The sequence below is a fragment of the Amblyomma mixtum genome, chromosome 4 (assembly GCF_055824585.1).
Source record: "Amblyomma mixtum isolate Tamu chromosome 4, ASM5582458v1, whole genome shotgun sequence".
Lineage (NCBI taxonomy): Eukaryota > Metazoa > Arthropoda > Arachnida > Ixodida > Ixodidae > Amblyomma > Amblyomma mixtum.
In genome coordinates this window covers 116,354,711-116,380,912 of record NC_143015.1, presented here as the reverse complement: position 1 = coordinate 116,380,912, position 26,202 = coordinate 116,354,711, and the positions used below count along the sequence as shown (strand labels likewise).

Sequence of the window (26,202 nt, the reverse complement as noted above, 5' to 3'; positions counted from 1 at the left end):
ATGCACTGAGAGCAAAACACTTGCCTTTGGTATCGAAGGTTTTACATCTCCCGTCAGAAGACAACATGTTAAGCTTTATTGCATTTAACGTCGTGCAGGGATTGAGGAGAACGTTAGCTCCACCCACGATGGCCGCGTCGCAGTCTCCTGACTGCAGCGCCGTCGTGGCCATGTAGAGCGCAGTCATTGTCGACGACGATGCTGTGTTGACGGTCAGGCTAGGTCCTGCACAAGGGCAAAGGAAATACGCAGACGCAGCCATGTTAGAAGTAGTTGAATATTCATTAGGAATTATGTGCGTGTTTCAGTGTTATAATATAGCAGGTGTTTCAGGGAAACCCGCGACAGATTTGTTTGAAATATGCTTTTTGAGTTATGAAGAGGGGTCCTATGCCCTGTAATACCAGCGTAGACGTTTCATCAGAAAAGAGATGAATATTGCCACATTCCTGGGCACCCTCGTGGCGCCGTCTCCCGGCCGAACTCTCTTAACCGCTACTATGGCTAGCCTTAGCCATGGTGGCGGCCAGTGTTTCTTCTTCGTCGTCTCTTCGGTGTGGTGCCCTCGGGGGTCCGCTGCTGCCTGGCGCTTCACAGTGAAACGTGTCCTGGCCGTCCCGACTTTCTAGCCGTGGCAATATTATTAAGCAGCAAACTCGTTAATAAATGTGTAAAAAAAACCTTTTTAACTTTTACAGTTGGGCTCCTAGTTGATATCAGAAATTACTAGCCGGCGATTGGTGATATCAAGATCACTTTGTTTCATTGTCGAAAACGCGATTACTGTCGGAACTGTGGCTTAAAAAATTCTTACTATTTCGCTGCAAAACACGGGCCCTTTCGAAAAGACTGGTTAGGGACCACGCAGCGAGCTACGGAGGGAAGAATGGTAGGTGTAACGTTAAGAGACCGAAAGCGGGCGGAGTGGGTTAGGGAACAAACGCGGGTTAATGATATTGTAACGTACTTGCTGACGAAGGGGGGTTTATTAGTAGGCACGAAAGGGAAGGCCAGGCAAGCTGGGGCAACAACAGCGACAGACTCCACACGGCGCGAGCCCTACTTCGTCGTCGTCGCCCTACTTCGTATGCGCCACCTGGCAATACTAGGTGGCATTATTCCCCCCTTATGAAGAAAAAAAAAAAAAAGAGCGCTGTCGCTGTCGACGTAAGGGTGAAACGAAAAATAAACAAAAAAAAACAAGCAAACTGCCGCAACTGAAGCGCGCGAAAACATCAGCACGGTTGCGTCACCGTGTATAGTACGGCACAACGTGCACAATGTCAGAGTCGGGCTGTCGGCGTCGCGGTTGCGCGACACCGTCCGGAACCACTTCATAGTTAACCTCACTCACACGCCGTACCACTCTGTAAGGGCCAAAATAGCGGGAGAGCAGTTTCTCACACAAGCCTTGGCGACGAACAGGAGTCCACACCCAGACTTGGTCACCGGGTTTGTAGTCAACCTGTCGGTGGCGAAGGTTGTAACGGCGCGCATCCGAGCTCTGCTGTTGCCCGATGTGCACGCGGGCCAGCTGACGGGCTTCTTCAGCACGTTGGGCAAACTGTTGGGCGTCTGGGGCGAGTTGGTCATCCTCTGGGCACGGGAGCATGGCATCAAGCATGCTCTGGACTTCGCGTCCGTACACAAGGCGAAACGGGGAGAAGCGCGTAGTTTCCTGCAGGGCGGTGTTGTAGGCAAAGGTGACATACGGCAGGACCTCATCCCAAGTTTTGTGTTGAACATCTACGTACATGGACAACATGTCCGCAAGGGTCCTGTTTAATCGTTCGGTCAAGCCATTGCTCTGCGGATGGTAGGCCGTGGTCTTGCGGTGTGTTGTGCAGCTCAGCCGAAAGATGTGGTCGATTAGTTGCGCTGTAAACGCCGTCCCTCTGTCTGTAATCACGTGCGAAGGAGCGCCATGCCGCAGGACGATGTTGTGCATGAAAAACTCTGCGACTTCTGAAGCTGTGCCACGAGGGATCGCCTTGGTCTCGGCGTAGCGAGTCAAATAGTCGGTAGCAACTATGATCCACTTATTGCCGCCCTGCGACAAGGGGAAAGGGCCGAGGAGGTCCATGCCGATCTGGTCGAACGGAGCGCGAGGGGCAGTAACGGGCTTGAGAAAACCCGCCGGCTTAAGTGGTGGCGTTTTCCGGCGCTGGCATTCTCGGCAGCTTTTAACGTATCGTTTGACATCAGCAGAAAGTCCAGGCCAGTAATACATGTTCTGCACTCTGGCGAGCGTACGTGAAAAGCCCAAGTGGCCAGACGTGGGCTCATCGTGGCAGGCGAAAAGAACGTCAGATCGGAGGTCGGCTGGAATGACGAGAAGGTAAGGTCTATCGTTGCCTCTCGAGTTCTTCTTGTACAAGAGACCTTGCCGCAAACAGAAGGAGCCAAGACGTCGAGAGAAGTGGCGAGGTATAACCGTATCACTACCTTCAAGGGCGTCAATGAGAGCGCGAAGGTCCGAGTCCGCCCTCTGCCGAGTCAGTAGGTCGGAGGCGGTGAGAGTACCAAGGAAGCCGCTGTCGTCATCGGGCGCTGCGTCGGCAGGATCAACTGGTGCACGCGACAGTGTGTCGGCGTCTTCGTGTCTGCGGCCGGACTTGTAAACAATAGTAATGTCAAATTCCTGGAGCCGTAAGCTCCAGCGTGCCAGGCGTCCAGATGGGTCTCGCAAATTTGCCAGCCAGCATAGGCAGTGGTGATCGGTGACCACTTTGAATGGGCGGCCGTAAAGATAAGGGCGAAACTTCATGGTGGCCCACACGACCGCAAGACATTCTTTTTCAGACGTGGAGTAATTGCTCTCGGCGCGGGAGAGAGTACGGCTAGCATAGGCGATAACCCTCTCAAGGCCGTCTTGGTGTTGAACAAGGACCGCGCCAAGACCGATGTTACTGGCGTCGGTGTGGACCTCGGTATCGGCATCTTCGTCGAAGTGCGCAAGAACGGGAGGTGTTTGAAGGCGCTGGCGGAGCGTAGAGAAAGCGGTCTGTTGCTCAGTGGTCCAGACAAAGGAGGTGGTATTCCTGGTGAGGCGCGTCAACGGCTCAGCAATCGTGGAAAAGTCCGCAATAAAGCGCCGATAATACGCACAGAGACCCAGGAAGCGCTGGACAGCTTTCTTGTCGGTCGGAAAGGGAAAACGTGCGACGGCGGCAGTCTTTTCGGGGTCCGGCCGTACTCCCTCAGCGCTCACAACGTGACCCAGAAATTTCAGCTCTTCGTAACCGAAATGACACTTCTGGGGCTTCAGGGTAAGGTCTGCCGAGCGGAGGGCTTCGAGGACAGCCCGCAGGCGCTGGAGATGTTGGTCAAACGTTTCCGAAAAAACTACGACGTCGTCCAAGTAAACAAGACAGCTTTGCCACTTGAGGCCTGTGAGGACGGTGTCCATCATCCGTTGGAACGTAGCCGGGGCGGAGCACAAACCGAAAGGAAGCACTTTAAATTCATAGAGGCCATCTGGAGTCACAAAGGCGGTTTTTTCGCGGTCCCGTTCGTCTACTTCAATTTGCCAATAGCCGCTCTTTAAGTCAATGGATGAGAAGTACTTAGCGCGCCGTAATCTATCCAGCGAGTCGTCAATGCGCGGCAACGGGTAGACGTCCTTTTTGGTCACACTGTTCAGTTTGCGATAGTCGACACAAAACCGGAGAGTGCCGTCCTTCTTCTTAACAAGGACTACAGGTGAAGACCACGGGCTTTGGGAAGGTTGAACAACGCCATCGTCAAGCATTTCCTGAACCTGAGTTTGGATAACCGCCCGTTCTTTAGCAGAAACACGATAAGGCTGCTGTCGTATAGGGCGAGCGTCGTCATAAGTGATGATGCGGTGCTGCGTGATGGGTGTTTGACGAACCTTCGAGGAGGAAGCGAAGCACGACTTGTATTCCTTCAGCAGCTGTTCCAAAGCCAGGCGTTGCTCCCGAGACAGGTGGCAGTTTATGTCGACGTTTTCAAGGGAAGGTTCGTCTGTGCCGGCTGCCGCGGACGCAAAACAAACGGGAATATCGGTAACAGGTTCGGCAGAAGCGATAGCCGTTCCTGCAAAAAGGTGCCGGTACTCATTAGAAAAATTAGTGACCAGGACCGCAGACCGACCACCACGAAGCGTCAGTAGACTGCGAGCGGCGCAGATGCCTTGAGTAAGCAGGAGTGAACGGTTAGCCTCGGCGACTGCTTCTGCGTCATGCAAGTCGTTGCAAGTGACTTCAACCAAAACACTGCTCCGTGGCGGCAACGTGACACTGTCTGCAGAAACACGAAGGGCGGCACTGCGATGGCAAGATTCGGCGAGGTGGGTCGCTTTACCGGTCGAAAAGGTGATGATTCGTCGGCGGAGGTCGATGACAGCACCATACTCCCGCAGAAAGTCAATGCCGATAATGAGATCGCGGGAGCAATTGCATAGAACTACACAACTGACGACGAACGTAGATCCCTGAATCTGAACGCGAGCCGTGCAAATACCCTTTGGAGTAACGAGATGACCACCGGCAGTACGGAGATGCACTACAGAACAAGGCGTAAGGACTTTTTTTAGAAGAGTCGCCAATTTATCACTGATAATTGAATAGTCGGCCCCGGTGTCCACTAATGCACTGACTCTGTGACCGTCGAGAAGAACAGGAATGTCCAAGGAAACGCAGCTGTCTTGGTCAGATGACGGTACTATCTGTTCACGGTCGGAGCGTAGCGGCGGCGGCGGGAGGTCTTCAGTGCAGCGACTCCCAGCGACCTCGCCCCCGAAGGTCGCTGGTCTCAGTTTTCCCGGCGACGGCTCGGCGAGCGACCCTGTACTGCTCGCGGGGAGCTGTGCGGGTTCGGGGAAGAGCGCCGCGGAGAAGATGAGCGCGGCTGATGCGGCGCACGGGCTGAAAGTCGCTGTTCCGCGAGGAAGTCTTCAATGGCTGGAGGCCGGTGGCCAAACCGGGGTCTGGGCGAATCGGCGCGAAAGCCCTGCAGACCGAGGCGTCGATAAGAGCAATTGCGGTAGAGATGGCCTGGTTCTTCGCAGTGAAAGCAGAGTGGCCGGTTGTCAGGTGTGCGCCAGACATCGGCCTTCCGCAAGTGCACTCGGCGATCGTCGTAATACGGGACTGGTGGAACTGGGGACAGCGGTGCAGGAGGCGTTACTGGAATCGGCGGTGGCGACGCTGCAGCCGGGCGTCTCGCAACTTCGGCATAGGTGGGGCGGCTGTAGTCTCCCGGCAGAGGTGGTGTTTCGACGGTAGGACCCCTGAACGCCTGTTGCACCTCCTCGCGAACAAGAGCGGAAAGCGAACCAAGTGCAGACTGCGAAGGGCTGCAAAACTTGAGGACCTCTTCACGCACGATGGTGCGAATCAGTTCGCGCAAATCGTCAGGGTGGCTCCCGGCGGTGGCAAACGATTCGGTAACTGCAGCAGCATGCACGGGCCGGTTGTAAGTCGCAGAACGTTGTTGAAGAACCTTTTCCATCGTCGCGGCCTCGGCAAGGAATGCAGCGACGGTCGGTGGTGGGCTGCGCACGAGGCCTGCAAATAGCTGTTCTTTGACGCCGCGCATGAGTTGGCGCACCTTTTTCTCTTCGGGCATGGCCGGGTCAGCTCGCCGGAAGAGCCGAGTCATATCCTCCACGTACATGGCTACAGACTCATTCGGCATTTGAATGCGAGACTGCAAAGCCCGTTCAGCCCGTTCTCGGCGATCCGTGCTGGTGTAGGTCTCCAGCAGGCGTCGGCGGAACTCATGCCATGATGTTAGCGCATCTTCTCGGTTCTCATACCACGTACGTGCCCCATCCTCCAGGCTAAAGAAGACGTTTCGAAGCTTGGCTGCGTCGTCCCACTGGTTGAACGAGGCCACGCGTTCAAACTCGACCAGCCAGTCTTCGACGTCTTCGAGCTGACTGCCACGGAATGGTTTGGGCAGTCGCGGATTCTGCAAGGTATAGTAGGCTGCAGCTGGCATAACAGGTCGATGGGTGGGTGCTCTTGCAGACTCCAAAAGCCCGTGTTCGGGAGGTAGGCCTTGGTTTCTCCGGCTAGCACGGTGCACAGGGGTGTCCACCAGCGAAGGACTGGAGCCCAGGGTATGCGGAGGAGTATTAGACATATACAGGGATCTTACCCAGCGCCTACACCAGACTGTAACGTACTTGCTGACGAAGGGGGGTTTATTAGTAGGCACGAAAGGGAAGGCCAGGCAAGCTGGGGCAACAACAGCGACAGACTCCACACGGCGCGAGCCCTACTTCGTCGTCGTCGCCCTACTTCGTATGCGCCACCTGGCAATACTAGGTGGCAATATCCTAGTCGAAATAAAGAGGAAGAAATAGGCTTGGGCAGGGCATGTAATGCGAAGGCAAGATAACCGCAAGAGAAGGCTAGCTTAGAAGGGTGCGGCAGAAAGTTAGGTGGGCGGATGAGATTAAGTTTGCGGGGATACGGTGGCCGCAAATGGCAAAGGAGAGGGTAATTGGAGAGACATGGGAGGTCCTTGCCAAGCAGTCAGGCTGATGATGGCGATGACAGGAACGCCCCCCACCCTCCAGCTCACGACGCTCCACACCATACCGATTCACTTCCTTAGCAACCTTATCGCATGGTGAGCATGGTGAGCAGTGGCAGGTGTATATATATATATATATATATATATATATATATATATATATATATATATATATATATATATATATAGGACGAAGAAGTTCCTGTTCACGCGAAGACGACGACGAACTTCTTACCGTTGTGTTGAGCGGCATTGCCATCGCTTTGTGTGTGTGCTCGTGGTGCTCGACCTCTGTGTCTTCGAGGCCTGTGTCTCTGTGTCTACCGCCGGCGCACAGTACTCTAACCATCCCAGTACCCATCTTGCATTTGGTGGAGGTGCGGGGTAGAAATCTCCATCGTGGAGCTGCGTAACCGCACTCTTCCCACTCTTGAAATGCCAGAAGACGCCCAAACCCAATCTGTGCAAACGGGACCAGCTCTCATCTGCGCCGGCTCCCTTCGCCAGCGAGATCCGGCAATCTTCAGCGGAGCCGATGAGAATGACGTGGAAGACTGGATCGCGTCATACGAACGGGTGAGCCTGTACAATAGATGGGACGACGATACGAAGCTGAACAACGTAATTTTTTATCTAACGGGGGTCGCTAACCTCTGGTATCGGAACCATGAGGGAGACATCCGAACATGGGCGGCCTTCAAAACGAAGCTTGCCGGAGTCTTTGGTCGCCCCACTGTCCGGAAACATCGGGCTGAACAGCGTTTGCGTGAACGCTCGCAGCACGTCGGCGAAAGCTTCACCAGCTATATAGAAGAAGTCATTGACTTATGCAAACATGTCAATGCGAACATGTCCGAAGCCGACAAGATAAAACACATCTTGAAAGGTATCGACGATGATGCCTTTCAGATGCTATTGGCCCGGGACTTGCGCACCGTTAAGGATGTGTTCACGCTCTGCCAGAGCTTCGAGGAGCTGCGCAAACAGCGATTACTGACTCGGCAACACCAAGCCCAGGTTGAATCGCTTTCTGGACTGGCGCCTGCAGCTGACAACACCTCTATGCTGCAGCAAATCAAAGATTTCGTCCGTGAAGAGGTAGCTCGGCAACTTTCTCTTCTGCCTAGCCCTCAACAGGCGCCGCCTTATTTGGCCTCGGCTCTTCGACAGGCCATACAACACCAGGTTACTGAGGCGCTTCCATCCTTCCATCCTCCGCCACCTGTCACCGCACCCTTGATTTACGCCGATGCTGCTCCAAGGTCTGTCACCAGTCCCATGCCTTGCGCCGACGTCGCCCCAAGACCTGTAGCCGGTCCTCGGACTTACGCCGACGTTCTAGTACAGCCCCCGCCGTCGTCCTATCCTACAATGTACGTGCCTGTGCAAGCGTCTTCACCTTCCCTGCGACCAGCTCGAAGAGCAAGCAATCCGTGGCGCACGAGTGACAACCGTCCTGTATGCTACACTTGCGGAGTGCCTGGCCACGTCGCGCGCTACTGTCGTCGCCATCTCCAAGCGCCAGCACCACGCGCGCAATCTTCGGGGTACTGGCCTCCAACCCGTCAATATTCTGAGGCTGTCGACCAAACGCCAAGTCGTCCTTACTCCCCTGATCGTTCAGCCCTCTCCAGCCGCCGCTCCCCTTCGCCACGACGCCGCTCTATCTCCCCCATGCGACGTCGCCCTAATTCTCCTCAGCAGGAAAACTAGGCGCCGCAGTTCCGGAGGCAAGAACTGCGCCTCCGTCGAAATTTCGAAGACCTCATCGATCACCTGCGAATCTTATTGATGTTTTTGTTGAGGGCGTGTCTGTGATGGCGCTGATAGACACCGGTGCAGCGATTTCGGTGATGGACGAAAAGTTATGTACTTTTTTAAAGAAAGTTAAGACGCCAGTTTCGGGACTAACGCTGCGCACGGCCAGCGCACAGCCGATTACGCCGTTAGCAGCATGCACCGCTCGAGTTCGAATCCAGGACACACTATACTACATCGAGTTCGTCGTGCTGCCTTCTTGCTCACATTCTTTAATTTTAGGGTGGGATTTCATGTCGCGTCACGAAGCTGTCATCGACTGCGCTCGCGCAGAAGTTGGGTTCTCCGCTTTGCCTAATGTCTCGCCAGACGCTGCTCCTTCTGTTCCCTGCGCTAAAGCCGTCGTCACCGAAGACATCGTCCTTCCTCCCAGCTCCACTGCGCTTGTAAGCATCTCTTGTGACTCTGTTTGTGATGACGTTGTTCTCTTCACGCCGGCCTGCACTTTCCTGCGCCGCAAGTCCCTCCTGCTGCCCTACGCTGTGCTCACTATTTCTGCTGGCCTCTCCGTGCTATGGGTCTCTAACCCGTTTTCCTTCCCTACTGTTTTGCGCCATGGCGAATGTCTCGGCAGTGTACAATCTATTGCGTCCATTCTCACCTGTGAGGACCCCGCCGATTCGCCTCATCTAGCCATGACTGCGCTCAGCCCTCCATCTTCTGCGCCTGATTCCTCCGCTACAGACCTCTTCCTTCGCTCTATCGCCACCGATCTTCCTTCCCCGCAACGGACGCAGCTTCTTAACCTCCTTCACCAGTTCCGCTCCTCCTTCGACTGTCATCGGAGTTCCTTGGGCCAAACTTCAACGGTCACCCATCGTATCGACACCGGCAACCACGCACCAGTGCGGCAGCGCCCCTATCGTGTATCTGCCACCGAGCGCCATGCTATCGACGAGCATGTTGATAAAATGCTCAAAGACGGCGTGATCCAGCCCTCCAGTAGCCCTTGGGCTTCGCCTGTTGTGCTGGTCAAGAAGAAAGACGGCTCCATCCGATTTTGTGTCGACTACCGCCGCCTTAATAAGATTACGCGGAAGGATGTCTACCCTCTTCCGCGCATCGATGACGCTTTGGACTGTTTGCAAGGGGCCGAACTATTTTCTTCCCTCGATCTTCGTTCCGGATATTGGCAGGTCCCCATGGAAGCGGCCGATCGCCCCAAAACCGCTTTTGTAACCCCCGACGGCTTATACGAATTTACAGTTATGCCTTTCGGCCTTTGTAATGCGCCTGCAACATTTGAGAGGATGATGGACACCATTTTGCGGGGATTAAAATGGAAGGTATGCCTCTGCTACCTCGACGACATCGTCGTCTTTTCTGCGGATTTTGACACCCACCTCCATCGCCTGAGGCACGTCTTGAACTGCCTTTCTGAGGCCGGTTTGCAGCTAAACTTGAAGAAATGCCGTTTTGCCGCTCGTAAACTCACTATCTTAGGGCACGTTGTCTCCAAGGAAGGCGTTTCTCCAGACCCAGCCAAACTTCGTGCGGTCGCTGCTTTTCCCAAGCCTACATCTGTCAAAGAACTGCGCAGCTTCCTTGGCCTGTGTTCCTACTTTCGTAGGTTTATTCGCAACTTTTCATCGATTGCTGCCCCTTTAACACAACTCGTATTCAGCAGCTCCGACTTTTCACAGTGGTCACCCGCATGCGACAACGCGTTTTATACCTTACGCCGCATCCTCACCGCACCACCTATCCTGCGCCATTTCGACCCGACGGCCCCTACCGAGGTCCACACCGACGCCAGTGGTGTTGGCCTCGGGGCTGTACTCGCGCAGCGCAAACCTGGCTTTGCTGAGTACGTTGTCGCCTATGCAAGCCGCACCCTGACGAAGGCAGAGTCCAATTACTCAGTAACGGAAAAAGAGTGTTTGGCTATCGTTTGGGCTCTTACCAAATTCCGCCCTTATCTCTATGGTCGTCCCTTTGACGTCGTGACGGACCACCATGGGCTTTGCTGGTTATCCTCACTGAAAGACCCCTCCGGCCGCCTCGCAAGATGGGCTCTTCGTCTGCAGGAATACGACGCCCGCGTAGTTTATCGCTCCGGACGCAAGCACCAAGATGCCGACGCCCTTTCTCGCTGCCCCCTTCCGGTTGAGCTCGCCGGCCTCTCAACACTCGAAGACTCCCCTCCGTTGCTTCACATCGACGACATGCCTTCAGCGCAGCGCATGGACCCTTGGATTGCGACTATGCTTGATTTCCTTTCTGACCCTACGGCGGCTTCTCCATCACGCGCTCTCCATCGCCAAGCTTCTCACTTCGCCATTCGTGACAATCTCCTTTACCGCCGCAACTACAGCGCAGATGGTCGCAAGTGGTTATTAGTTGTTCCTCGCCATCTCCGCTCGCAAGTCTGTGATTATTTCCACGCTGACCCACAATGCGGACACGCAGGAGTCTTCAAAACATACAATCGGATCCGGCTGCGTTACTACTGGCGCGGAATGTATAACTTCATCCTTAAGCACATCCGCTCATGCCTGCCCTGTCAACGTCGCAAGCCCCCTGCTCACCGTTCTGCAGGCGAGTTGCAGCCGCTACCTTGCCCACCGCGCCCATTCGACCGCGTAGGCATTGATTTGTATGGACCTCTTCCCTACACTGCAGCCGGTAACCGTTGGGCTATCGTCGCCGTTGACCACATGACGAGGTATGCAGAAACCGCCGCCCTTCCATCCGCCTGAGCGTCTGACGTCGCCTCCTTCATTTTGCGACGGTTCATTCTTCGCCACTGCGCACCGCGCGAACTGCTGAGTGACAGAAGCCGCGTTTTCTTATCGGAAGTTGTCAAATCCTTGCTCCGCCAGTGCAACATCATTCACCGAACAAGCTCTGCCTATCACCCGCAAACTAACGGCCTTACAGAAAGATTTAACCGTACCCTCGGTGATATGCTCTCTATATACGTCTCATCAGACCATTCCAATTGGGATCTCGTCCTTCCGTATGTGACGTACGCCTACAACACCGCAACGCAGTCGACTACCGGCTTCTCACCGTTCTATCTTCTTTACGGCCGTCATCCTTCTGCTCCACTCGATACCATTCTCCCATACCAGCCTGACGCATCTGAGTGTACTCCTATTTCGCAAGCTGCACGACACGCAGAAGAGTGTCGCCAAATCGCCCGTTCTCTCACAACTGAGGCCCAATACCGTCGGAAATCCCGCCACGACAGCCATCACACGTCCCCGCACTTTTCTTCTGGTAGCCTCCTGTGGCTCTGGATTCCATCCAGTACTCCGGGCCTCTCCTCGAAACTTCTTTCAAAGTTTCACGGCCCCTACCGAGTTGTGGAACGCACCTCGCCTGTTAATTACGTGGTGGAACCGCTGATGCCGTCTCCTGATCTTCGCCGGCGCGGACGCGAGACTGTTCACGTCCAGCGCCTAAAGCCGTATTATGACCCGGCCGTCCCACCTACGCCGTAAGTCGCCAGTATGGCTCCTCTTCTCCCCGGGGGGCAGTTGTAACGACGAAGAAGTTCCTGTTCAAGCGAAGACGACGACGAACTTCTTACCGTTGTGTTGAGCGGCATTGCCATCGCTTTGTGTGGGTGCTCGTGGTGCTCGACCTCTGTGTCTTCGAGGCCTGTGTCTCTGTGTCTACCGCCGGCGCACAGTACTCTAACCAGCCCAGTACCCATCTCACAATATATGTATATATATATTGCCGCCAGATGTCCCCGGGCGGCGCCTAGAGGACAAAGAAGTGAGGGACTCGCGTGCGCTCGGAGAGAGAGAGAGAAACAACTTTATTGCCATAGATTGGCGGGATTTAGGGCAGATGGGCTTGGTGTGGCCCCCAGGCTGGGACTCTGCTTCTGTGCTTGCGGCCTGTGCCTAGCCCTTTTGATTGCGGTTCTATTTGTGACATTTGTGGTCGAGGTGCGGGGTAAATCGCCCTGGAATATGTCGCACACCCCTCCTAACACCGAGGACCCCAGACCTCTCCCTGTCGACACGCCAGTGCATCGGGTCAATCGCCGAAATCTAGGACTGTCCCATGAGCATGGGCTATTGGAGACTACCTCGGCGCCTGGCCGGCTGCCTCCGGAGCTCAGGCCGTTTGACTTTACCTCGGCGCCTGTCCCTCGACCAGTCATGTAAGGCGTCGCGTACTACACCGTCCAGAACCCACAGCTACCAAAGTCCTTTCACGGCACTCAGCTGGAGGACGGGGAAGATTGGCTCCTCCAGTTTGAACATGTCGCCGCATTTAACCAATGAGATGACGCCGCCAAGCTGAGGAACGTTTTCTTCAGCTTGGAGGACGGTGCTCGTACGTGGTACGAAAACCGTGAGGGCACTCTTTTACCATGGCATGAGTTACGACGTCAACTGCGCGCCGCTTACATCAGCGCTGATCGTCGGGAGGGAACTGAACGCGCCCTGCAGCCCCGCATACAAAGGCCCAACGAAACGGTAACGATGTACGTAGAAGACCTGACGTGTCTTTTTGGTACGTTTCAGCCAAGGGCCAGCTCCCTTATGGGCGTTATCCGCGAAGGGGTGCAGCAAGCTATCAGGCCTCCGTTACTACGCGGTGAACTACAGCCATCCAGACTGACTACTACCACCCGAAGGACGCTGAAGCTCTGCGACGCCCTTCCCCAAATCCAGCGGCATTTCCACGGCCCATCCAGACAGACTACTGCCGCACGACATATGCTGACGCTCTACGACGCCCTGCCCCAAATACAGCGTTATTTGTTCAAGCCCCTCACGACGTCCCGCTACTCTCCGTGCAGAAAGTGCAGCACATCCCGAGTGATCGACGTTCCCTGCGCAGAGCGGACGTCTGGCGTGGCCCTGACCGACGACGTTTGTGTTTCCATTGTGGGGAGCCCGGTCACCTGTTCCGCCGGTGCCCATATCGAGAGCCTGGCCTGCACGGTTTTTCCTCCGATACGCCAAGACCCTGATTTGGCCAAAGGCCCCCTGCGATTGAAGAGTACGTGACCAAGCAACCCCTGTGGTCCATGGCGCGCCGTCAGTCCCGATCACCGTCACCTCGCCGATCATCCTTTTCACGGAATCCGCAGCACTTCTCGCGAGCGACGGCGGACCGCTCGCCCAGCCCTCGCCGGGAAAACTGAAGACAGCGACCTCTGGGGGCGCGGTCGCTGGATATCGACGTTGTAAAGACCCCCTGAGTTTAAAGTGTTGCCCTTCGGCCTTTGCTCAGCGCCGGCGACGTTTCAGCGCATGATGGACACTGTCCTGGCTGGCCTCAAATGGGAAACCTGTTTAGTTTATCTAGATGACGTGGTGGTATTTTCAGAAACCTTCGACCAACACCTTAAACGCCTGCGGACCGTGCTGGATGCCCTGCGGTTGGCCGACCTGACACTTAAACCCGAGAAGTGCCTATTTGGCTACAAATAGCTTAAGTTTCTCGGCCATGTTGTGAGCGCTGACGGTGTAAGACCCGATCCTGAGAAAACTGCCGCCGTAGCCGAGTTTCCCCGTCCTACTACAAAGAAAGCGCTCAAGCGCTTCTTGGGTTTGTGTGCCTACTACCGCCGTTTCATCGCAGACTTGTCCAAGATCGCTGAACCCCTGACCCGTTTAACGCGTGAAGATACACAGTTCGTCTGGACTTGCGCGCAACAGGCTGCTTTCACAGAGCTACAACAACGGCTTTACGCTACCCCTGTGCTTGCTCACTTTGATGAGGAGGCTGCTACCGAGATACACACCGACGCTAGCATAATTGGGCTTGGTGCCGTCCTCGTTCAACATCAAGAAGACGTGGAACATGTGATCGCGTATGCGAGTCGCACACTCTCGCGCACCGAAATCAACCACTCCACAGTGCCTCGCTGTCATCTGGGCCACAATGAAATTTCGCCCTTATATCTACGGTCGCCATTTCAAAGTCGTCACAGACCACCACTCCTTGTGCTGGCTCACCAATCTCCGGACCGCCGCGGTGGCTCAGTGGTTATGGTGCTCGGCTGCTGACCCAAAAGACGCGGGTTCGATCCCGGCCGCGGCGGCTGAATTTCTTTGGAGGAGAAATTCTAGAGGCCCGTGTACTGTGCGATGTCAGTGCACGCTAAAGAACCCCAGGTGGGCGAAATTTCCGGAGCCCTCCACTACGGCGTCTCTCATAGCCTTAGTCGCTTTGGGACGTTAAACCACATAAACTAAACCAAACCAATCTCCGGGACCCATCAGGCCGCCTAGCATGCTTTAGCCTTCGCCTTCAGGAATTTGATGATACAATTGTCTATAAGTCCGGCCATAAACACGAAGATGCCGACACGCTCTCGCGCGCACCCGTCGAGCAAGCTGATGACAACACAGAGGGTGACAATCGTTTCCTAGGCGTGATCAGCAGTTCGTACTTGGTGGCAAGGCAGCTTGCTGACGCTGACCTGCGGTCTGTCATGGATCACCTAGAGGGCCATGCTTCCAACGTACCTCGACCCTGTTCCCGCCACTTGTCCTCCTTTTGCATTCGCAATGGCGTACTGTACCAGAAAAACTCACGTAACGGTGACCGGACCTACCTCCTAGTCGTGCCATCAGACCTCCGCGACGACATCCTTTCCGCGTGTCATGATGAGCCCACCTCTGGCCACTTGGGATTTGCACGCACGCTCGCTCGAGTCCGTAAGGCCTATTATTGGCCTAAACTTGCAGCGACCATCCACCGCTACGTCAGAGGTTGCCACGAGTGCCAGCGTCGTAACGTGTCAGTCGCCAGCGCTAATGCCTGCAAGCTTGCTCCATCCAATTGAACCACCTCGCACACCTTTTGACCAAATCGGCATTGATCTTCTGGGCCCATTCGATGTATCATCTTCTGGCAATAAGTGGATTATAGTTACGACTGATTATTTGACGCGCTATGTGGAAACCAAGGCGGTGCCGCGCAGTACATCCTCTGAAATCGCGCATTTCTTCATACACCACATCGTTTTACGACACGGCGCCCCGTCCTCCGTAATCACCTATAGAGGCACTGCGTTTACAGCGCAGCTCATGCACGAGGTGTTCTAGATGAGTAACACGACCCACCGCAAGACTACTGCATACCACCCGCAGTCAAACGGGCTCACGGAGCGCCTCAACAAAATCTTAACAGACATGCTCGCATTGTACGTCGCACAAGACCTGGGACGAGATCCTCCCATACGTGATGTTTGCCTATAACACAGCGATTCAGGAAACGACTCGCTTTACGCCGTTTCGCCTCGTCTACGGGCGTGACGTACAGACAATGCTCGACGCCATGCTTCCGTGCGCCCCTGACGATCATGCGCTCACGTCAGACGCCGAGGAGTTTACCCGGTAACTAGCCCGTATGCACATTCGACGCCAGCAGGCCACGGATGCACAACGCTACAACCAACGACATCGACACGTAGAGTACCACCCCAACGACAAAGTGTGGGTATGGACCCCAGTACGTCGCCCAGGCCTGTCGGAGAAGCTCCTGAGCCGCAACTTTGGACCGTACACAGTGCTGCGTCGCATCACGGATGTGACGTATGAAGTCCTCCCCGATGGCACTCTGCCGAGTTCGCGCGTCGACCTCAGCCTGAGGTCGTGCACGTACTGCGCATGAAACCTTACTTTACGCAGTAACGGGCGGCGCCTCTTCCGTGTTTTTTTTTTTCATTTGTGCCTGCAGCCGTTGAGCGGCACGTGACCCTTTGTTCCTTGCTTACTTCCTCCCGTTCGCTCAAAGTGCGCCCACGTTTTTGCTTTCTTCTTTCGGGCGGAGGGGGAATAATGCCGCCAGGTGTCCCGAGGCGGCGCCCAGAGGACGAAGAAGTGAGGGACTCGCGTGCGCTCAGAGCTGGGACTCTGCTTCTCTGCTTGCGGCCTGTGCCTGGCCCTTTTGATTCCGGTTCTATTTGTGACAATATATACGGCGCGGTCAGGCACCAGCCACTAGCTATATGTCCATGTAAGCAAGTAAAAGAATGGGAGGGCACAGTTAAGCTCCGCCTCAAGGGTATGACGAGGCAGCGTTGATGAGTTAATGCCCATATATGCGGAATTGGTCATTGTCTTCTTTACATTCATAGATCCCTGGGAGTCCTCATACCACTGCTTGCGCAATGGTGCAGGCGTTAAGGGAGGTGCCCCACTGCCGTGCGATGACAGAGTGTGCCACCGGTGGGCTTGTGCGGCCCAGGTTGCTATTCCTGAGCAACCTCCCGCGAACAATCATTAACTGGCACCTGACACGGTGTTCAGTTTGTACACAATCCGTTGGGCAGGTTGCGATGGCGGCACAAGGTCCTGTGACATAGGTTCCCCCCGCCCGTAAGTTACGTGTCCTGAGATTTTTTAGTCACAACGCCGATGACGCCGGATTTTGTGGAGCCTTAACGGTATCACGTTATTGACCGCTTAATGATCGAGCGCTGCTCAAAGAAGCTCACTTACCGCGAAAGTCGAAGCAGAAGGCGATTCGATTTGAGAACATCGACGCCATGGCGCCAGTCAGCGTGTAGCCGTCGGCCCGGTCAGCGTCCCCGTTGAGCGTAGCGAACGTTTCGGACTCGACAGAACCGACGAAGACCCCGACCTTCCTCCCTCGCAACGTCGCCGGATCGTAGCCGGCGTCCACGATAGCCTCATGCGTGATCTCCAGCAGAAGCCGCATTTGTGGGTCCATCACGGCCGCCTGTCTTGGCGGCACGCCGAAGAACTGGGCGTCGAAGCGCGTCAGGTCCCGGATGGTGCCCATTCTCGCCGGGACACCCAGAAGACCTGCGCGAGAGAGCGCCATTCGTGTGGCATTGGGTACAGGGTGTGACACCGATTTTAGTAACACGTATAAGAGCTCTCTCTGCCCGGCTAACAATCTAAGAAATGAAAATAGTACTAACGGCGCAACTTAGCCGTTGCGGCGACGAACACTTAGCCTGTGGAAAGAATAACTGCTGCAAATGTATCTTTGTAGTTGTGCTCTGTCGGAGCAGTGGTTACACTTTGCTGCAACGTAGTTGTTTTTGAAATGGTGTGGTTTATTGGGGTTTATTGTCCCAAAGCAACTCAGGCTATGAGCGACGCCGTAGTGAAGGGCTCCGGAAATTTCGACCACCTGGGGTTCTTTAACGTGCACTGACATCGCACAGTACACGGGCCTCTAGAATTTCGCCTTCATCGAAATTCGGCCGCCGCGGCCGGGATCGAACCGGCGTCTTTCGGGTCAGCAGCCGAGCGCCGTAACCACTGAGCCACCGCGGCGGGGCTAGTGCGTCGCTGGGTGCAGTGCCGTCACAATAAGGGCTGGAGTGTCATCACGACAAATGACAGATGATCGTTGGCTTTTCATAACTTTAAGCCTACCTGAGCGAGAGAGAAATAAAAACTGTTTTAAATGGTGTCTTTAATATGCTGTCAGGAAGTCCTTGGTCAGCGCAGGCGGCAGCTGTTTCCAAGGTTGTATTGGTACAATGCTTGGTAGCTTAAGAGTATATATAGGAGGCTGCGGAGGAGACCCGCGCTTTGGAAGTACTCACAATGCCACAGAGGGAGTCGCAATAAAAATTATAGGGTGCACTTAATCTCCGCCTTAAGTGTGCGACGCGACAGCGGCAACGAGTCATGCCCATACGAGTAATGCTGGGTTGGACATTCTAAGCCTTCCATGCATAGGTCCCTGTGCTCTAGTACAACGGTTAAAGGATGCGCCACTTCCCTAATAGAGAGATTTAGTATAGCGTACGTAGACATACGCAAGGGCATAGCGAACGCCATAAAATAGCGTCATTCGTACTGCGCATGCGCTAAACGCTATTTCAAACCGAGGTTTCACGTACGTTCGCGTTACGTACGCTATTTTTCGAATTTAGTGTGCGAGCCCTTGCGTACGCCAGGAAAAATAGCGTTGTCAACATGGCGACGCCCACTTCGCCCGCTTCGGAGAGAAATTGTCAATGTTATTGGGTTTCTAGGCATATTCATTGCCCGAAATGGAACACGTGATATTCGCTTTGCCTCCTCTCGCCGACAGCAGAACGAATGAGTGATAGACTTGCCCTATTTTGGAATCTGTGTAACGATTCCGCAGTTCCTAACCCTAACAAGAAAGGCACCACCGACTGTGGATTGGCTTGATTTGAATTTTTACGCAAAGGTAGTCATAGCCTTGCCAAAAGTAGCCGTTTCGGCGGCCAGCTGGCCCACGACCGGTCGTGGCTGGCCCGTCGCAGTGCTCGTAGCACGTGTTGGTGCTGACATCGTCGCAGTGCTCGTAGCACGACTCATCTGGGGGCGCCATGGAGGAAGGAAAGAACTCCATGGGGGACGCCATGCAACCGGCTATCTACGTGATACGACTTGGATAAGCTTGAACAATGCCTTGGCTAAGCGCGAAAAATGACACAAAATGTTTTTACATTATAACATCAGATGGGGCCACTGCGGCCTTGGCTATCGTTGCTTCCGGGTTGTTGTACGGTAAACTAAAAGTGCTATTGCAACTTCCACAGTAACCTCCTGCTAAATGCTTGCGCATAACGTAAGTACCTAAGCGCTCATACGCCATACTAAAAGTCTCTAATGGCAGGTGCTGGAACCGGTGGGTCTTGTGTGACCTAAGCTGCTCTTCGCGAGCAACCTCGAGCAGTCAATCATTAATCTAACTGACACCTGCCACGATGGTCAGTTTGCTCACAATCCGGTGGGCAGGTTATGACGACACCACAAAGTCACGAGTCCTATGTGGCCCATCTAGGTCGCGCTCTCCGGGGAGCTGCCACTGGGGCCACCTTACGCCACCCTTTTTTTTTGCTCATAACGCCGACGACGCTTAAGACATCGGATTTTCTGCACGACGGGAGTCTTAACGCTGTCGCATTAAAACTGACAACAGTTTTGGGTGGAGAGGCGTTTAGTAGTCCTAAGCTTGTAGGGCAAGCTGCACTATGCGCTTTTTGAGGGCGCAACGATGTTGTTGCCGGCGCAATCTGTTGCAGCGAGAAATGACGAGCCTCCCAGAGGCTGAGGAGGGGTTGGGGTTGGCTGTAGGACGGTCATCGATCTGTTGGAGGGTTTTGTGTGTACAGTTGATAAACGACACAGAGAGCCTTTGTCCATGTCGCGATATCAGTAAAAGAGCAGGAAGGAGGAGAAGCGGCTTCCCAAATGGTGATTTTGATGATACCGAGGAGCATCTGGCGCAGTGGGGAGGGGATGCTGATTGAGAGAATTTTGAATCGAAATGAACTGAAGGTTTATTTCAGGCCGAGAAGGCACAAAAGTACAAGTCTGTCTAAGAGGCTGACAAAAAGCCACACATGCCTGACTAGTGTCAGTCTCTCCATACACTCAACACTCAATAGTATACTATACGCAGATGACTCTACCATGCTATCATCGCACCAGGACATTAATCAGCTGATTCTTAACCTACAGAATGATCTTAATTCTCTTGAGCGTTGGTGCCACATTAACCGCCTGTCCGTGAACGTCACTAAAACTTGTTTTCAGATTTTCCATCCCCCTCAGAAGTCATTGCCCATCACACCACTTCTATACCTCAATTCTACTGCTATTTCACCGCAAGATCGCGTTTCTTTTGTTGGTGTTATCATTGACCCTCACTTAAAATTCCATCATCATGTAGCTGAAACGTGCAAGAAAATTTCTTATGGGTTACGCGCACTAATTAAAGCCCGAAGCTATTTTCCAGTCCAAACTTTATTATCTCTTTACTACGCATTCATCCACAGCCACTTAAACTACGGTATCTCATCTTGGGGTAACGCCTATCATATTCATCTCTGGCCTTTAATAAAACTGCAAAAGCAAGCCATGCGCATCATAACCAATACCCCTCGAATGTCACCCTCCCGCATTTTGTTCATAGATTTAAACGTTCTACCTATCTCGGCCCTTTATTTTTACAACCTTGTTATCCTATTCTTTAAGATTCTTCATCATTATCTCCCGCTAAGCATATTTTCTCTCGGCACGATCATGAGCAACATCGTCACACGTTTTGCGATGCGTAATAACTTTTTACTACCTAAGGTCAGAACTAACTACGGCAAACAATGCCTTCATTTTTCATCCGTATCATTTTGGAATTCTTTGAACATAGACGTCAAACAAACTAATACGCTTTCTTTATTCAAGGTCAAACTAAAGCTTTTCCTTCTTAATTTGTGATTTTTTTGTTATGTTATTGATTCTATGTATCGCGGCATCTGTGTTTTATTTTACATTATCGTGCATTACATTGTTTGTATTTAAATATTTCAGTAACTAATATTACATTATGTGCCCATATTTATTCTGTTTCGTCGCTAATTAATGTGTTGTGTATTTTATATTATGTTGCATATTGAAATTTATTTTCATGGGAGGTCCCGCCCGCGGTCTTGTACCATGGGACCTCTCGCTGTATACAATTGTAACATTTATTGTATTACTCAATAAACTTTCAACTTTCAACTTTCAACTTTCAACCTCAGCATACGATGGGGGAAAAAAAAACGAATAGGTTACATGCACTGAAGAGTGGATAAAAACGGTAAACACAATGCAGGCATTGACACAGGACTAGATTGGAGGGTTTAGCGCTCGTGTCGTCTCTTGTTTCTTCCACTACGTCCTGTGTTTCGCGCTGCTTTAGGATGAATGCATTCCAACTTGATCAGTTCTCTGTTCTCGTAAACCAGTAAATATAATGAGGCATTCAAAGCAACCGGACAAGATTTAAGAAATGAAGTCCCTACTAAGGTGACAACAAGTATGCATTCAACTTTTTGTGGAGACTGCTAACGAAGATCATTGGTTTACGAATTTCAGGATGGCAGGGTGGTGATTTAAGAAATCTGGTATAACAAATGATTGTTGTTGCATGCCATAATTTGTTCGTATTTTACCCTTGCTGTAAGTTGTGAACCCTGTGCTGTATTCGTGTTGTTTCGGGAGGTATTTTCGAAAAAATTCTCTTTCACTTCCGATCACTTCCCACGCTTTCCTCTAAGTTTATCGAGGAAGGGTGGGGGACACAGTTTCTGAAAGTTAAATCCGGAGAGACGTCACGAGAGACCTTTAGCATACCGTGTACCGTGCTACCGTTACCGTTACCGGAGTACCGTGAGCCCGCGCGCAGCCAATGCGCATGCGCAAATCGCCTTGACGGCGCCAGATGGCGCCACGTACTCGGCAAATGCGCGCGCGCGGGGAGCATCGGGACCAATCAGCGCGGGCTCAGCGGCGGTGGGCGGGCACCCGGTACTCCGGTAACGGTAACGGTAACACGGTACACGGTATGCTAAAGGTGTCTAATATCGAGTCTTGTGGGGGCTGCGAAATAGGTTATTAGGTATAGGTGTGTGGTGTCCACGGCATTCAGGAGTGTGGTCCCGTTGGCTGCATCGACTGACTAATTCCAAGCGGTGTAGGGAGCGTTGAGGTCGCTAAACACTACGAGACGGTTACGTTGCGCTATGTGGTGACATTCCGAGAGCAGAGGTCAAACGAAGAATGTTTTTGTTCAGGAGGTTACGCACACTGAGGACGAACGTGCTTTGCTTGCGGGCATTCCGGGGGATAATTTCGATGAGTTGATCATCGCTGAGTTGATGAATCGTTGAGCAGTTTTACTTCGATGTTCACGACACCTAAGCCTTCCCTTCCAAGCTCCAAAGCAGGTTTGGTCGTCTCATGGCCTCGTAACCCGAACCCTACATGGACACAGCCTACAGTCGGTGCAGCCTGTTTGCCGTGCCGACATCGATGGTGTTGAAGAGGGCAGGGTACAGCTGCATATGCAACGGTGTTGCAGGTGTTAGCTCCTGAGAAGAGCGCGTGCTTCGATCCGAAGTTCTCTATCTACGGCGGTCAGCTTTGACTCTCAAAGAGAGTGTATAGTCGGGCCAATGTCGAAATCGATCCCAATGTATCAGTCTACGCTGGTGCCCTATTCCAGGCCCAATAAATTACGCGGCTTGTTGGACAACGACACCATCCACGCGTCTAGGAATTTTGCAAGGCTTATTTCGTCCACAGCTTGTAGACAGCACTTCTCCGTATTTCACCTTGCCTTTTGGACCTGTGAAACAGTCGAGCGGACGACGGCCATGTCATCGGCATAAGAGAGCACGCGTAGTTCGTTACCGAGAGTGAGGCCTGAGATTGCCTAGCTTTTGAACATTGAGGTTAAAGAGAGAATTTGTGTGTCTTGTGGTGTTATGCTTGGTCTGTGATGCTGGTGTATGCTAATGAGTATGTATAATTAGAGGGAGGAACTACTTAAGAAAGAAAGTTGCAAATAACTATTAACGCTGTCGCATCATACCCTTAAGGTGGAGTTAAGTGTCCTAATTTTTCATGTCAATTTACTCGACCACATGTATAGAGCTGCACTTAAGTAACGTCAGCTAACCAGGTCATGCCATTGCAGTTTTGTCTTCCGTTTCATTGATAAGATTGAAGACTGAAGCCGCGTTTGCCGCGTGATAGCTCAAAAAGCTGCCATAATTGCTGAGTTCAGGTCTTAAATCTGTTAAAAGATAAGCAGCTACGATGTTGAAAGCTCGGTTTCACCTCGGGCTAGCACTTGTGCGATGAGAGCGCAGGTTAAATAACCCCAGATGGTCGAAATTACCTCGAAGCGTCACGTTACGAGCCTATTCCACATTAGGGGATTACCCTGAAACATTGGACTAACACCATTCTCCCCTCGACTTATTGATCAATTCGCTCTCGCCCTACCATACGCTAGCCGTCCCGGTTAGCTCAGTTGTTAGAGCGACTACACCGGAGAGGCGGTGGTCCCGGGTCCGAACCCCGGACCAGAATGAATTTTATTTAGCTACAAAGTTTCTGTGAAAGGTGTATAGCTTTCCTTTTTAGCCGCATGGCTGCCGTTGGGGGGATACGGTAATGAGTAATTACTTATTACAAATGTACACCCTTATTACACCCTTATTACGAACCTACACCACCTTGGGAGATTGCCCTAAAACATTAGAGTTACAGCAATTCTCACACGCCCTTGTGCAGCTGGAACATAGAGAATTCGAGAGACCATGTTATACTTCCTTCGAGGAAACGTTTCGCACAACGTGCTGTTTGAATCATTTTGAAAAAAGAAAAAAAGAAAAGAAACAGTGGGAAAATTAGCGGACGCTTTGCAGAGAAATAAAATACTTGAGAACTTAAGCGTACCTCGTGGCCAGCGTGCTTCGTCATCCGTGACCAGGTCGACGCCAGCATAGAGCTTCTCCTTGAACTCGACCAAGCTGTCCGCCTGAGGAAAACGCACCGATATCCCGGATATCACAATATCCCCATCGGGCATGATTTATTTCTGAGAAATAAGGCGGCTAATAAAGGATGTGCGGGGGGTGGGGGGGGGGGGACGAAGAAGGGACTGATATAGGGGAAACAACGAGCTGCTGCGAATTAAAGCAGACCAAGCGAGGCAGATCAGTCTTTCGGTCTCCCCAGTACGATCAATCTGAACAGAACTGTCGACTCCAACACCGTAAAACGTGGCAACCTGTTGAATTGTCGGTAGAAGCAGGTGCTGAGCGCAGGTTCAGATAGAATTTCCGGTGTAATGCAAGAGTGAAAGCACTCCAGATGCACATATGGGAGAAAATAATTAAGCAGAACGGGTGGTAGGAGGGCTATAGGATTTTTTTTTTCAGTCATGTGCAGAAAGCAAAAGAAAATAAAAGATGATTATAGCCGGCAGATGACAGATAAGAGTAAAAGTTCCACCAGCACGCAGCTCGAACTTCCATCTCTGTGCTTTAAACGGATGTCGCTTCATACGTCCACATCTGTGAAAACGGAAAGCAAGGGACGAAAAAGAACGAAAGAAAGATGGGGCGCCAACAGTTTAGATTTAGCAGGACGCTGCGATTTTAGAGCACCTCATCTGTGGTACGATACTGATTGCAACAACAGCGCTGAAGTATTATTCTACTGCCATTTTCTGCGCCTTTACCGCAATAGCCTTAATGGCACCGTTAACCAGAAAATCCGGTGTGGGCGTTGTCGACGTTGTGAGCGAGAAATCACGTGCGTGGTTCTGGCAGGTAGTCCCCAGAGAAGCAATCTAGGAGGCAAGTGGGCCACCTGGGTCACGTGACCTTGTGACGTCATCGCAACCTGTCCCGCCGGATAGTGAGCAAACTGCCCCACCGTGACAGGTAGCAGTTAATGATTGGTCGCTCGTGGAGAGCAACCTAAGCCGCGCTAGGCCTACTGCAGGCAGCACCTGCCATCGCAGGGCAGTGGAGCATCGCTTAACCGCTGCACCACTGAGCCAGGAGGGGTATGAAGGCTCCCAGGGATCTATGAATTCAAAGTCTAGAATTACCGTCTGCAGAATTACAGCGCTCTTTTGTGTTTGCGTTCTGTCCCCGTCCTTTTCTTAGTCGTTTTGCGCTAAAAGCTTTAACTTTACCAAGATATATTCACTCGCCCAGCAGAACATGTTACCTCCTGCATATATGGGAATTAACCCATTATGCTATTGCGACATATCGTCAAGGCGGAGCTTAACTGTCTCCTAAAAGTGGGAGAAGTACGCAGAATTTCATCTAGACAGCTCTGTAGCAACGCATTATTTTGGAAGCAAGTTCATGGCAAAAATGGGCGACAGCTGCAAGACAACTCTAGTTAAAATTTTTAATGCACATGGTAACGCTAGGTTTTACTTTGCAAGAAAGTATAATACAACGCTGAAAGGAGTAGATTTACTGCGTAAGCTTTTGAAGGGACTTTGGCACGTTCAACATGCCCAGCTTTCCTCTGCATTCAGCAACTAGCGCCATCTGTTGGCCGCCACTAGCAAATATCGCGTAACTCAACTCCCTCCCGGGAGGCCTGGCTTAAGCTCCTGAGGTAGCCTGACAAGAACACGCAAGACAAGCTTGGGGACTTTGTGGGAAAGGTCGCCCTCCGTTAGGGGGCCATTCATGCCGCCCCACTGATCTTTTAGATGAATAAAGTTTCTCCAATGCAATCCAATCCAATCAACGGAGGTGTATTGTTACGCCGCGTAGCAGCATACTGATGACTTGTAGTTTTAAACTTTTTAATTTTAAGTTTGTAATTAAACTTGTAATTTTGAGGACACTAGAGAGTTCCGATGCTCTAGAGATTCTACTCGAGAGTCCTCTAGTATATCTACGAGAGAGTCTTCTATTAGAACAGAGAGTCTAGAGAGTCCTCGCCGCAAAATGTGACGTATAAAATACTTCCTGCGGTAACACAAGCTACTACTCACGGCTTTAAAAATCAATAGGATCTTCCGAGTATTCGAAATTGCGGCAGGGATTTTGAATGTTCAGTGGCACGCATCTTGATGGGAGCCGCGCAAACTAGAACAGTTTGTTCAGATTTCCTGGGCTTGTGCCCTTCTGCGTCTAAGTTACTCTGACTTCAAAGGGTCGCGTAGTGCAGTAAGCTCTGTGATAGAGTAAAGGTAAGTGGACGCTTGAGCCTGCCCCACTGCGTCACGATAGTTCTGCCATCCGGTGGTTCATCTCTGCTAGTGCTACCTCTTAACCGCCGCATTCATCAGTAACATCGCAGAAAGACGCAGTTGAGCGAACAACTAACTTGAAGAATGGCAGAATCCATGGTGTTCTCTGGCCAATTTTCGCTTAGCTTGTAAGCGCACTTATAGCGCTGTATACCCAAACACTGCTGGAGATCTAGTACTCTAAACTAGCCCTGACATTAGAGAAGTTGTAATAAAATGTAAAAAAATGACATCCTGTCAGGTTTCCAGCCGCTTCAGTGTAAGCGATAACATGAGTGGAACGAGGCCCTCAGCATCCGCTCGTAGCTCCGAGATAAAAAATAATTTTAGTGTTAAGACTTTACAGAGTGTGTACGCTATATATAACATTTGTTA

The 26,202-nt window shown here is 52.3% G+C and overlaps 1 protein-coding gene across 1 annotated transcript in view; it reads right to left on the bottom strand.

Moving 5' to 3' along the window:
- The window catches only part of LOC149348018 (fatty acid synthase-like), an 80,755-nt gene extending 57,127 nt beyond the window's left edge, over positions 1-23,628 (bottom strand). The window contains exons 1-3 of the mRNA XM_089541663.1: positions 23,496-23,628; positions 16,749-17,075; positions 25-225 (exon numbers count right to left, since the gene is read on the bottom strand). Of these exons, the coding sequence (XP_089397789.1) occupies positions 25-225; positions 16,749-17,075; positions 23,496-23,628 (661 nt within the window). The remainder of the gene's footprint in view (positions 1-24; positions 226-16,748; positions 17,076-23,495) is intronic.
- Between the last annotated feature and the right edge of the window lie 2,574 nt (positions 23,629-26,202).